Source organism: Typopeltis vanoorti, chromosome 6, assembly GCF_054136105.1.
Source record: "Typopeltis vanoorti isolate ZY-2024b chromosome 6, IOZ_Tvanoo_1.0, whole genome shotgun sequence".
Lineage (NCBI taxonomy): Eukaryota > Metazoa > Arthropoda > Arachnida > Uropygi > Thelyphonidae > Typopeltis > Typopeltis vanoorti.
The window spans coordinates 34,100,130-34,115,412 of NC_143554.1; the positions used below are offsets into that span (position 1 = coordinate 34,100,130).

Sequence of the window (15,283 nt, forward strand, 5' to 3'; positions counted from 1 at the left end):
TTTGCTAGTTTTTTTTTTGTTTTTTTTTTTTTATGAGAATCCTATTCCCAAAAGGTTATAAATTTATAACTCATCAGTACTGTAATCTGGCAAATGGTAAGATAATCCTGGAATTCTGAAGATAGCTATTTCCATGTACACATTCCACTTCAGTATCAGTAATCCATTCATTTCCTATGAAGTGTTTTTGCATTTGAATGTTCACATTACTATAAGTATTCAAATCCAACATTAATGTTTCCTTTCTGCTCCCCCCGCCCCAATGTTTTGTGGTACTGCTATAACACAAAGTGAGCAACCTATGAATGAAAATTCAAGGTTGCTCACTTTCAGATATAATTAGAAAACCGCATTTTAGCATAACCGTTTTTTAAAAATATGACATCATACTCTATGTTAAAAATGCCAAGCTATTTTAAACCTGGTTTTACTCCATTTCACAAGTAAGCAAACAGACAAATAAGTCAAGTTTGCGCCTACACGTAGTGCAAGTCTAAGTGACCCGCAAAGTAGTGCAAGTCTAGGTAACTCGTGGTAAAGGTGGAATAAGCTCTGATCACTATTCTTAATATTTACCCTTAATGCAAAGCCCATCTCCTTGAGGAGATGTATGATGCTATGCATTAAGGAGCTGATGAGACCTCAATAAAGGTCTCATCAGTGGGAGCCAGGCTTAGAAATACCAAGGTTAAGTAATACAGAGCTTATAAGTATTTTACTAACACAAGTTACCATAAGGTGCTTGACCTTATTAAATAAAAATCTCAGGATGAGAGGAGATAGATGTAGAAAGTTTTTTACCTTGGGTATAATATATGTTAAAGATGCCAAGCTATTTTAAACTTGGTTTTACTCCATTTCCCAAGTATTCCCTTATTCCACCTTTACCATGAGTTGCACTACTTTCCAGGTCACTTAGACTTGCACTATGTGCAGATGCAAAGTTGACTTATTTGTCTGTTTGCTTACTTGGGAAATGGAGCAAAACCAGGTTTAAAATAGCTTGGCATCTTTAACATATATTATACCCAAGGTAAAAAACTTTCTACATCATACTCTATATTTCCTTTTCTAGTAGAATGTAAAGTGCATAGAACAGACTTATTCAAAGTTAACGATAAATGTAAATAATTTGGCAAATCTGCATTTAATTATTTTGAGTGTTTTTCATAAAATTACTGCCTTAGCACAAGGCTGATTTCATGCTAAAGTACACTGCCAACAAACCAGCAAGCAAGACATATTTATAAAAACAGAAACTAAAGAAAGGAAGAAAGATCATGAAAGTAAGGCTTGTGTAACTTACTTTGTTAATGTTACAATTCATAAGCATATACAGAATAATTAATAACATTGAGACAACTGGAACTATTCTTTTCAGTTCTCTCTCCCAATCCCCAGAAAGGGAAAAAAATATGCAGGAGGATGATGTGTTGTATGTGTGGGAGAACTGAAAAGAAGAACACACATACAGAGAGAGAGAGAGAGAGAGAGAGAGAGAGAGAGAGAGAGAGAGACACATACCTTGTATGTAAAAGATGACCATTTGAACTTTGACTTCCTATATTGCAGGAGGAAAGGTGATATGTAGTTTTCCTGCCATTAGGAACATCATTGTGGCAAACTTCATCTTTACTGAGTCCATTAAGAACTATACCAACAACCCAATTAACTGGAGAAAAAAAAAAAAAAGAACATTATAAATCACATATAAAAGCATTTCGAATATATAAAATTACATAGATTTTCTAAATGTGAAAGAAATTCCTGTATAATATAAATAACCACATTCTGGGTATAACAACTGACTTAACCTTCTATCGTCAAAAAGGTGCAATATTCAACAAAAGCAAGCAAAAATTTTATCCAGTAACTGCTAATTCAATTTTTATGTTGCTAAGGGAGAGAGACATATACTGGCAGGAGACAAATGAAAAGACTAGAAAAGACTAATGTAATATCAGGAACATGTCAAAGATTCAACAAAAAGCTAACAATTCAAACAGAATGACATTACTTGAATTTTGTACAGATAACAAATTTAAAATACACTTTTTAATATATCTATCATACATTACATAATAACAAACAAAACAGTGAAACTACAATATATGGATATCAGAGTTATAACATGTGTGAGAAGTGGAAGGGATCATGGACTACTGATTTTAAATCCACAAAATGAAGTGAAAAACACAAAAGTAAGGAAATATAATGGAATAATGTTAAGGTGGAATTATGATACCAAAACAGACTAACCAAAGAGAGCAGTTTCAAAAAATAGCTATCAGTAATGAGGAAGATAAAGATTATCACTGGAAAAAAAAAATTTAAACACATTCTAAATTAGCATATGATGCAATAGGACAAAAACTAAAAAATTCAAAAGATGGACCCACTTAGTATAATAAAGAAATAAAAGCACTAAAAAAAAATAAACATTTAATAAACCATTTGCAAGATAAGACATATATACGGGGTACTTAAGGGTCAAAGCTGTATAACTGAGAGGAGACCTCCACACAGACTGTAAAGGAATGCAGATGATAGACCAGGGCTTCTGAATCTAATGTCACACCCTCACCTTCTCGTGGTGCACGCTGTTGGGTATCTACCTGGATACTGAACGAACGAGGATGGGCTGGCAATTTGGGATTTAGCCGACCAAATTGTATTCTTACTGGCTTAAACCAAAATACAAAATGATGGTACATGACAAAATTTCATGCTGGCTGGGGCGCTGCCCGGTTAAACAAGGATCCCCGTTGTTTTTGCCAGGGAACCAGGACGAACAGCTAAAAGTCAGTTACTGGATCAAATTTGAAAACACACCCCAACTCAACATCACCAGAGTTAAAGATTGGTACTATCAACATAAGAAGCCTGAATGGCAAAGAAATGGAGCTAGATGAGGAATTAGATAAGTATCAGATCGACATAATAGGGGTGACTGAAACAAAAAAGACAAAAACTGGTGAGATCTTTCTGAGCAATAAATACAAAATGTTATATTCAGGCAATGACAATCAAGGAAAAGAAGGAGTAGCCATAGTATTCAACACTAAATATGAGGCTAATCTTCTGGAATGGCAGGCAGTCTCAAGTATTGTGATGTGGGCAAATACGAGAATGGGGAACTGGACAATGAGACTTATTAGTGCCTATGGTCCTACAGAAAGTTCTACTAAGGTAGAAGTGAGGAATTTTTTAAGGCTTTAGAGAAACCAACTGACAATGAAAAAGGAAAAGTTGGTCCTTGTTGGAGATCTAAATAGCAGAGTAGGAAGTGATTGTCAGACATACAAAAATATTTTGGGAAAATTTGGAGAAAAGAGCAAAGCTAATAACAATGGCAAATACCTGTTGGATTTCTGCTCAGGACATGGACTGGTTATTACTAACACCATGTTCTAAAATAAAAATGTGCACAAATTCACATGGAGAGAAGAGGCAAGGAATAAGAAAAGTCTCATTGACTATGTTATTGTTGATAGTGATGTTTTCCCACTGGTACAGGACAGCAAAGTGTACAGAGGATTTGAAATCGGAAGTGATCACCATTTAGAGACAATGAAAATAGGTAGAATCATTGAAAATGTCAACTGAGTTGTGAATGGAGAACCTGTGGAACAAGTAAAACATTTCAGCTAGGCACAATTTTAATGAAGATGGTAAATTAAATATGGAAATAGACAACAGAATCAACAAAGCTGGTATGGTAGGAAGTCAATTGAATAAATTTATATGGAATAAGAGAGAAATTAGACAAAACACTAAATTAGTTGTATACAAGACAGTGTTCAAACCAATTTTAACTTATGGATCTGAGAGCTGGGTCAGAAGTAAAACACTCAACCAAAGACTAGAGACCGCAGATATGAGAGTTCTGAGAAAGATTAGAGGCATGAACAGATGGCATCAATGGTAATATCATATTAAAAACGAGGTTATTGGGAAAGAACTTGACATTGTCAGCATCCAGGAATGCATTAGCAGAGCTAATTTCAGGTCACTTAAACAGAATGGGCAAGGAAAGATTAGCAAAACAAGTGTTCTCTGCCAGGTTGGCAGGAAAATGACCCAGAGGAAGACCAAGCTATAGGTGGATTGATACGGTACAAAGTGCCTTAGACAAATGAAATATAAGATCTGATAATGTTGGAGTCTTGACAAGTAACAGGCTGATTTGAAGGAAAATTGTAGATAGGAAGTTAGCAATGATGTAAATTTTCATGTAGTACTATCATATCCTGTACACCCCTTGAGGGTACATAGCAGGAATTTGATGATGATAACTAATATATCCAAATATGAAGAATAGTAAAAAATAAAAATGATATAAACAACAATAAGACTTATAAAGCAAAAATATTGACTTAAACAATGACTTTTATTGGACAGAGAAAGAAGCATGGAGAATAATCAGAAATCAAAAATAAATATGTGAATGTATAAATATACCAGTTATAGAAGGAGAAAAATGAAAAAATTATTTTACCATATACAAAAGAAAAGAAGAATAAGTATTAGAGATATTACAACCAGAAAAACAGAGTAAATTGAAATAAACAACTTATTTCAAAAGAGAAAGACCAATGTCTAGGTGGATTGATTCAGCCAGAAATGTTTCAGAAGAACAAAATGTTAGATATGACAATATTGGAATGCTGACTGGTAATTTGGAGAAAAATGGTTGATAGGAGATTATATTATAAATAATATAGGAGATAATATTTGCGTTCCATGTCCACGTCATTTTCTGTTCCAGAAACTTCAACATGAATAGAAGCTAAAGCAGATAAAAATAAGGAAAAGTGCTGGTGAAGTAACAGTTGAAAGTGTATGGTGTGGTCTAAAATTGAATATGCTTAAAAATTTGTTGCAAAGAACTCCCTCAAAATAAATAAATAATTGAATGAAAAAGTACCTTGGTTCCATTATTACTGCTAATGCAAGGAACATTCCAAAGGCGAACTAAGAAACATCAAATAAGGGTGATGAATTTCATCCTGAAAACACAAAACCAGCATGAGTTAACAGTGAAGTCAAACAAGGACATCAGGACAAATGATCAGACAAATGGTCTGAATGCAGAATGTCAGTTAAGGAATCCTATAAGAAATAGATAGTCCTTTGAGGGAGGGGAGATGGAGAATCTGGTTTGGTGATTGTAAAAATTAGTGCACTGAAATAAGAAGGTGCCTAGGTAATCATCATTGGGATTAACTGACGAACAACTCAAGACTGGTGTTGTGTTTTTCCTCCATTACAATAACTAACTCCAATACCAAAATGCAATCAAAACCACTGAATAAGAATACCAAGAACATGCTGCATTCATAATCTATAATGCTAGTTTTTACGATTCTATCACATCCATTTCTTATAGGATAAAATCTTTATCCTATAAGCATCTTCCTTTCTTTAAAACATTAGCAAAAGGGATGAAATAACCTTGTGTTAGCAATCTGTGTGTGTGTGTGTGTAAAATTTCCTCCATAATTTAATTTCCATACAATTTTTTTCCCACTTTTGACTTTTTTTTTTTTTTTTTCAGTAATTTAATAATTCACTTTCAATACGTTCCATATATTCTTTCCACTTACGTGGAAAGAATGCACAATGCACAAGGGTCAATGCAAAGACTGGTGTATCCAACTGTCGATCTATCAGTATCTCTGGAGTCGTGGTATAGATTTTGGAAGTTAGTTAGGGCTTGCATACAGAAATGGATTGACAGAGAAACTATACTTTGCAATGAACAGCATGGGTTTGCTAAGGAATGGTCATGTTTTAGTAACTTGCTCACATTCTATAATAAATTTACTGTAGAGTTAGACAAGGGGAATGGATACACTATGATACTTTTGGATTTTGTTAAGGCTTTTGACAGAATACAGTATGAAAAACTGTTCCATAAATTGGAAAATATGAGACTGGATTATAAATTATTGGCATGGATAAGAGGATGGATGATTGACAGATATCAAAAAGTAGTATATGGGGGGGGGATATGATTCTGCAAGATTTAAGAGTAACCAGTAGTGTATCACAAGGATCAATCCTTGATCCATTCTTATTCAATTTGTACATTAATGACATTGGGAAGGATCTGACCTGCGACATACAGGTCATATCGCTTTATATCTTAAGTCACTTTGCTGATGATGCAATTATATGTAGGGTAATCAGGAGCTGTTAATATGAAGTACTTGCAGAATGATTTGAAGATTCAGGAATTGCAAAGTCATGGACTTCATTCAGATTAGATATTCAATGTCATATTATATTGGTGGGATTATGCTAGAAGAAACTGATCTTGGAGTTTTAGTAGATTGGTAGATTAATAGGTTTAGTAGATAGAGGAAGTTGAAGTTCAAGGGCCATATAGCAAAGAATGCAAATACAACTCAGAAAAATTGGAATGCTAAAATAAACCTTGACATGTAAAGGTAATGAAGTCATTTTGCCTCTTTACAAAGTGTTGATAAGACCTCACTTGGACTAGTGCACGGTGTGGTCTCCTGGTTTCAGTGGAGTGTGTTAAAAAGGTAATCAGTAGTGTAGGGGTGTGGAATACTCATTATGAAGACAGATTGAGAATTTGTAGACTGCAGGCACTAGCAAACAGGAGAAAGAGAGATGATATGATTGAGCCTTACAAACTTCTCAAAGGATCATACAGGATTTCAGTAGATGGAATTTTTCATTTTATGGAAGGTGGGGGGGGGGAAGGCCATGAGAACATTCTTGGAAGATGAGAATGAATGCTGTGAAGGAGGGGTGAGGGCTAGATTTTTCTCTCAGAGTGGTGAGTGATTGGATGTAATGCAAGCAAGCAGTGTGAATGAATTCAATAATAGGAATAACAGCTGGTTGGAATATATGGTCTTCCTTAATGAGTCCCTAACTCCCTGAAGTCTCTTAATAAAAAAAAAAAAAAAAAAAAAAAAAAGTCTCTTAAAAAAAATAAAAATAATAAAAAAAAAATGTTAGAAATAATTTTGCAATAATAATTCACTTGGAGATTCAATGGATTTTTCTGATTTTCCATTACGTCTTGATTTAAAATATACACATCACTACTGTACATACATATGTAACTTACCAAGAACAATTCCAAAAATAGCAATGGTTAAAGATGTAAAAGAAAAGCTAGTTCCTTGGTTAACCTCTGTAAATGCATTAAGAGGAACAATTAAGAGTATAGCTATTCTTGCAATATAAGGCAGTTCCACAAAAGCAGCAATAATGGCAGCTGTTAAGAGATAGATGCCATGGAGAATACAGATGTAAATTATACTCAACTGATCACCTATAGAAGAAGAAAAAAAAGAAATTAGTTACTGAAGAATTTTTTTTTTCTGTTCTCATGAAAGTTTAAATAGAATGCAAAAGTTATTATTTCAATGTGTGCATATTTAGAACAAAGTACTAACAATTAACACACACAACAATTAATTATGACCACCTGCCTAATGTTGAGTATGGCTACTTTTTTTTTATACAGATAATGGTCTATATTTGAAATGGCAATAATTCTACTATATGTCTCACAATGTAGTGAGATCAATAGCAATAATGTCTAATATAGACAAATGTGGTATACTCACACCCTTTATTCTTAACTTAAAAACACCTCAAGGATTTTGTTGAACTTGTACACCCAGAAAATCAACCTAAACTTCTGCAAATTTCATCTGAACAAAAAGAAGAAGAAACATTGTGATCTCCAAATTTAGTCTACAGTCTTCTCTAATTGTAACTTAAAGCACTATAAGGATTTTTCTGGTCCATCGTATAATTATAGATACTAATGAATTATTGTGAACTTTATCTTAACAATAAGATCTAGTAGTATGAGAAATTTTCTTTCGGATTTATTAGTGGACCATAGTTCTTTATAAATATATACAATCATTGACAAGTTTCGCCAGCTTAAGTCTGTCTGGCTTCTTCAGGACAAGAAATGGGTACAATAACGTTAAATACTAAAAAAAGAATGGAGTAACAACAGTTAAATTAATTAAAATTGAAATGACGTGACACATCAAGAGCATGGAGCTTTAGTCATTGTTTGTTGATCACATTTTATAGTTTTTTGTGAAGTTTGGTTCTTCTAAACATAGTGAATTTATTAAGCTTTTCCAAATGTCTTTTAGTATCATGCCCTGATTTCTGTTGGGTTGTCTCCTGTCTGGAGTACCACTGCAGCTTCTTTAAAGTTTCTACATCTGAAATTTTCTTCAATGTATGGCATGGAGCTGTTGTCCCAATCGATGGAGTGGTCCGAAATCGAGAAATGATGGGCTAATCCTGAGGTATCTGTTCTGTTGTTGACATCCCCCCACCCCCATATGTTCTTTTTTTCCGGATTTCTAGGCTTCGTGATGTTTGGCCTATATAATTCAGTCTGCAGGAACATGGGATGTTATATACACCTGCGTACTTGTAGAAGGTGATGCTGTCCTTAGATCTTAACATGTGTCGTGTAGTTTGAATAGGTTTGAAGGCAACCCTGATGTTGAAAGACCTGGTTTTTGATTCAACAAAAATAGCAAAAATGATTTTTGCTATTTTTGTTGAAACTGAGCCAGCATAAGGTATGACAATGGATGATGTATACTGCATGACTGGAGGTTGTTTCTATTGAGAATCTTTTGGATTATATTTTTTGGGTAACCATTTCTGACTCGAGTTTGAGATATGAGTGAGAGTTCACCAAGCAGATCTTTTTCTTCTGTGATGATATTTGTTGCTCTATTTTTTAGCATATGTGTAATGCTAAGTTTTTGTGGACGATGGTGAGTAGATTTAAAGTGAAGATAATGTCCAGTGTCTGTAGGGTTGCGATAGATTGTGAGCTTGATTTGTCCATTCTCTTGTTTTTTTATTAGTGTGTCCAGAAAAGGTAATTGATTGTTATTTTCCAACTCTAACGTGAACTTGATTTTTTTGAAGGAACTCATGTAAGGCATTTTCTGTGTTTTTCCAAATGATGAAGACATCGTCCACGTATCTTCAACAGACTAATGGTTTCGGATTTATTTTGGATAGGATGTCAGCTTCTAGTTTTTCCATGAACAGATCCGTGCAAGGTGGTGACAAGGGACTGCACATGGCTAAGCCATCAAGTTGTTCATACATTATATTATTTACTTTAAAGTAGTTTGATTTGAGACAATGGCAGAAAAGCTGAGCAATGTCGTGTGAATAGCGATTTTCTATGATCTTAATCACTTCTTCAACTGGTACGTTCATGAATAATGACACTACATCTTTACACTAAGTATGAGAAATTTTCCAAAACAAAATTTCTCATACTTAGTGTAAAGGGACCAAATATTAACAGTTACAATCAAGATCTAGTAGTTTTAAAACAAATTATAAACTAACCACAACAACAATACTCATTTATTAATGCAATGTGTTAATACATTCAGTTTTCTTTAATGTGTGGAACTTTTGTTGTTTGTAAGAGCTAAAACAACTGTTACTACAGGATTTTGGATGTACTTTGTAATTTGTAAATACAAATTACAATAAAACATGAATCAGATGATCTATTGACAAGGTATAATCAGCCAATCCTGAATTATTGTATGCTGGGGAGAGTAAATATATATATATTTTTATTAGACATTTAATAATGTCTGCAGATCTACTAATCTGTCTAGAGCAGTTACAAGTGCATATGACTGCATGAGAACAAGGATGATGCTTAATTATAATGGAAGCATTGATAGTTCCTGTACTAGAAAGAGGAGTATGCTAGCTACATTTCTTGAAGATGTAGAATTTTTTTTTAGCTATACCTTTTACATGTGAGATTGCTAAACAACACATTTCTTTAGTGTTTTTATTTATTTGTTTAACTTATTTTACATCCAAACAAGAATATGTTTAATCTTTAAAAGGTACCTGTGACATAAATCACACAAACACAAATTATAAAAAACATGATCACTAGCAATAAGTTTAAATGAAAAGTACAGATATTTCGTAATGAAATTAACAGTACATCACCAGTGTGTCAAAATAATAGCAATTCAATGAACACATGGTAAATACAACAATCAGTTTACCAATTAAAATGGTTGTTGCATGTAAAAGAAATAATACTTAAAAATAAAATATTCTGCTGATTGGCCTCATTCTGAAAGGGAACTTACCACCTTCCTATACTAGATCAATAGCTTTTGCTCATGTTTTCAATTCATCATAGAAAAAGGAAGTGCCAGCAGTTGACCATCTTTCTTATTCACACAGCTTCAGGTACTTTGTGTGTTTATCAGAAATTTACCTTTAGTGGCAGATATACATATCAAAAGTCTGCTCATAAAAAAAACAACAACAACAAAAAAAAAAAACGGTGTTGTCAAGTGACTAATTAATAGTGTATAATGTTTGCTCTTCTCCCTCAGGCTCACAACAAGAACATCTCACTACCAAAACTTTAATGGAATGAAATGGTTACAAACTTCATCAAATCCAACAGATAACTGACTCCTTACATCCCAACACCTAAGGATTCTTGATTACAAGGTTCCAATCCAAAATATTTCTGGCATCTCTGAACCTGATAGAATTTTGAAGAATTTTCAATTTAATCCCACATATTTTCCTATCAACAAAATTTCATGTCTCTTACTATCTACAAAAGACAAACCATTGTCTCTATCTTCAACTGGCGTTTACTAGATCCCTTGTGAATGTAATTTGACATATTTGAGTAAACAGGCTGTTTCGTAAGAAAAAAAAGAATCAATCAAGCATACTATGTTGAATGCTTGAAACCTCAAAAATTTGGTCTGGCTCAGCACAGTATTCATGCTAAACCCACAGAAACATTTAAATATGAAATGTTTTCAAAAGAAATTTGATGCCTTTTTATATTGACCTAACCTGACCTGAAATGATTGTGTCTCTCTCTCTCTCTCTCCTCAAACATTTGGGAGATTCTCATATTATGTAAAGATCAAAAATATTTTTTTTTTTAAATATTATTTTTCTATGCAACAAAAAAGTGATTGCTGCATGTTAGAAAAATCGGTTTACCAATTTTAACACTAACAACAATTGGTAAACCAATTATTTCCTTTGGAACCACATCTTCACATTCCATTTGTTTGCTGTCTTCATATGTGCATTGTTCAATTTCAAGAAGATCATTGTCACTGAAATCTTTTGAATTTGAATCCAATAATTCTTTAACATCTTCTGCATCAACACCATCAAAACTGAGGTCTTCACCAATTGCAACGATTTCTTTGACCAAGTTGTTCACAGGATTTTGAAAGCAACTCAAGGCATTAGCGCATTCTGGCAGAAGGTTTTTCAAAACAGCTTTCATGCAACTAGAAGACACTTGCTCCCAGAAGCCACGAATGTTCTCGATTGCATGTTTAATGATAAATTTTTTCCAAAATTCGTGGAGCGTAATCACATTTTCTCCCATTGTTGTTTCCACTGCCTTTGAGCATGTCTTTTTATGAAAATAGGCTTTGAAAGTTGCAATGACTCCCATGTCCATAGGTTGTAACAATGATGTTGTATTTGGTGGGAAAAATAAAACTTTCACATTCTCACACAGATCATTAAAAGAATTTGGATGACCACAAGGCTAGCGGCCTCGTGGCGCGAGCATGATTTTGATTGGTAAATTTAAAGGTGCGTTAATCAAAACTCTTGCTGCATATATCAAGGGATTGCAGCAATTAATTTCACCGCGATAATCAAATCCGATCCACGTTAAGCAAGGGATACCTGTAGTTCATTTGGTATTGTTAACACTGTTAAAAATAAATCAAATAACCTTCAACACCGAAGCTGATCTGTTACACCAAATCCTAACACTATGTTTTTACTATGTGAAAATAGTGTGGATTCGGCAGTCTATTTCCTTGAGTTTCCAGGAGAAAAAAACTCACTCGCCCATGCCAGAGATTGGCTAACTCAAGAACCAGTCAAAAAAAAAAAAAAAAAGGTTAGTAAAAATTCCCCTAATTGGTGGCTAGAACAGAACTTATGATCCTCCTTTCTTCAGGCAGTCTAGTGTCATGAACAGCACATGTCATCTCCACTGAGCTACATGGGCACTAAAACATTTACATTAGAATCAATATAAAGAAATACTTTGGAAAAATGAATACAGCAATCCCTCGATTAATGCACCATCTTTTTTCGATACCCAAATTCAATTAGTGCGCCGATCTTAAAAATAAATGTTACAGATGATGAAATAACTTAGTTACCAATTTGAAACATTTAACAAAGTTATTTTTTAATGGCATACTACACCATTTCCATGTACACTAGGTTCCAAATTTACTGCCAAAATTTATGTCGTCTGCTTTACATAGCATTTTGCTGATCACATCACGTGCAATTGTTTTCCTTACTTTTTTATTTTAAATTACTTTCCTGACCTTTAATCATGAGTAAAAGAATTTGTGTAAGAAGGAGACTATTGTGATCAACAAATATTTGATGTTGATGAAACCGGCCTTTTTTTGGAAGCGAATGCCTTCCAATATTTTTCTAGCCAAATCAGAGAAATCTCAGCTTGGTTATAAAGTGGCAAAGTCGAATGAAATTACTGCTAGCAATATGCGAGCCGTTTGGAAGCACATTCTTCCACATTGTGCAAATGATTTTAGAGGCTTTTCAAATGAATCTAAGTTAATTAAATCTCATTCTGAGAAGTTGAGTGATTCCGACCTGCTAAATGTAGATACACAGCGCGAAGATCCTGAAAAATATGAAGAAAATTTAATCACTGACAAGCCCAAAGAGGTTTCACAGAAACAATTTGAAAATAGTTTTTGTACAATCAAAGTTTTTAAGCAGCAATGCTTAGAGGCTGACCCTGGTGAAGAGAGAACAGTAAAATTTGCAAAAGAGGCAATAGGGCCATACCGTCAGTTGTATGAAAAAAAGAAACAGAATGCCCACCAAACTACGTTAACTCATTCTTCTTGTAGAGAGGCTTATACACTGGTTAAACATGATAACTAATAATTAAGGAATTGACAGCGTACACTAAAAATATAAATTAAATAAACTTTAATATATACTTTCCGATATTTCGGCAAACGTCACATTGCCATCTTCTTAGGAACTTAATACAAAGACACGTGCACACAAGTACTACACAACAGCAAATGAGAACCAAAGCTAGGAAGCTAACGTTTTCTTAAAGTCCTGATTGTGGCCCCTGGAAAGCCACAGTAATACACCGCAGCAAGTTCAAATATGAAAGACTATTCATGGAATCAGCCTCAGCCCTTAGGAACATGCCAAACCTCAACAAATTTGGATGCATGAGACTGCCCCAAATTTGGGAAACATTTATCAGAAGAACTTCAGCTCAAAGGCCAAGAACTACCAATATAGCCCGCCAGGGTGCACAACCAGGACTTTAGGAAAACGTTAGCTTCCTAGCTTTGGTTCTCATTTGCCGTTATGTAGTACTTGTGTGCACGTGTCTTTGTATTAAGTTCCCAAGAAGATGGCAACGTGCTGTTTGCCGAAATATCGGAAAGTATATATTAAAGTTTATTTAATTTATATTTTTAGTGTACGCTGTCAATTCCTTAATTATTAGTTATTACGTTAACTCAATTCTTTGTTAAGAAGCAGAATAATAAATTTATATTCTGAATATGTTTTATTGCTTTCAGCTTCATGGTTTTCCTTTAACTAGGCCCTGAGACATACCCTAATTATTTTATAAAAAAAATTAAGGGTCAAAAAAGAAATCTGAGGAACGAATTATACATTTTCCCATAGGTTATTATATTCAATTAGTGCATTTTCAATTAATGCGCCTGTTTTAAAGAACACATTAGGCTCACTAATCGAGGGATTGCTGTAGTTCTTTCTCAACTTCCCAAGTTTTAACATTCCGCTATTAACAGTCAGATTCTGCATATTCCATCACTGGGTAAAAAATAAGCTAATTACCACTCTCCACTATGTATCTATTTTAGGTGAACATGTAATGATTCACTGGTAAACTCCCAATATGACTGAACACTCTCTAAAGATAAAATGATCCTGTCCTCTCAGTTGTATTCCATTATGATAAAATCAGTGATAATCAGCAAAAACCAACATTTGTAATGACCAGCATTCCCCAGAAGAATGCAGTAAGTAATATAAATATATAAATATTTAATAAGTAATATAAATATATAATCAATCATCACAGACAAATGCATTTTTCAACCCCATTTCAATATGAATTAAAGAAATATCGCTCTAAATAATATCAATGCAAAAGAATCTTACCTGCTCCACCAATAAGCGTAGTCAACCAACCAAGTTTGTCATCTACCTCTTTCTTCATCTCATTCAGCAATGAAGATAAATAGCTAATTGTAGCATTGATACGCTGCAGATTTTCTAATGTCTCAATATAATGAGTAACTGTATAATTATGTTGTTGAAGAATTCTTTGGGTACTGTTATCTGTCAAAACAAACATTAAAATATGCCTTCTTTAAAAAAAAAAAAAAATAATAACAAAGGAAGTTCTTACTAATAAAGAAAAGAGCCTGAAAATTTTCAAGTCATTAAAATAAGGTTCATTCACTTCAAATCAATAAGTATCTGATTGAAAATACACAACACACTATGTAGTCAATTTATTTATTTGTGTGTGTGTGTGTGGCAGGGGGGGAGGTATTACCACTTTGGATAGTCTGAGTCAGACTTAATAAACCACATAAGAATCAACAGGTATTTGTTACTATAAACAAAGTAATAGCTATGTAAATGCACAAAGCTTATAGTCAAATTGTATCAGAAACAAATAACAGATAAAAGTAGTGCCTTTTATAGAAACGACGTCAGATTCCTTTTTGCAATGCATTTTTCCACAATTCATTTGTTCTTTTAGATAGAACGTAGATCTGGTTTTATGTCACAATGCATAAACAAAACTCATATCCTACACAACTAATTCCAATAAGTATGTTAGTTTCTTTAGATTTACAACCAAAGCAACTCAGGCTATTGAGGCCAGTGCATTATGTCTAGTTTGCCTGCTTTGCAGGATGAAAAAACCCATGTTTCTGGGAGAGAAAAACCCTGCTGCCTCCATTGTGTGTGTCCATCTTTTCACAGAAACAGCTTCCTTGAAAGGACATTCACATTTTCTTTTGCAGTGGTAGACCACTGCAAAAGGTATTCCAGTCAACTTTGAGTGATTTTTTTCAATACTATGCCTTTAAAACTTGCAATGTCTGCTGCCACATGATCCATCTCTCTCCAACTCCTC

The 15,283-nt window shown here is 33.8% G+C and overlaps 1 protein-coding gene across 3 annotated transcripts in view; it reads right to left on the reverse strand.

The window, feature by feature from the left end:
- The window catches only part of LOC150105372 (protein brambleberry-like), a 108,540-nt gene that overhangs the window by 48,525 nt on the left and 44,732 nt on the right, over positions 1 to 15,283 (reverse strand). For all 3 annotated transcript variants that reach the window (XM_090394741.1, XM_090394742.1, XM_090394743.1), the window contains 3 exons: positions 14,293 to 14,472; positions 7,109 to 7,315; positions 1,525 to 1,672 (listed from right to left, as the gene is read on the reverse strand). In XM_090394741.1, coding sequence (XP_090250867.1) covers positions 1,525 to 1,672; positions 7,109 to 7,315; positions 14,293 to 14,472 — 535 coding nt within the window. The remainder of the gene's footprint in view (positions 1 to 1,524; positions 1,673 to 7,108; positions 7,316 to 14,292; positions 14,473 to 15,283) is intronic.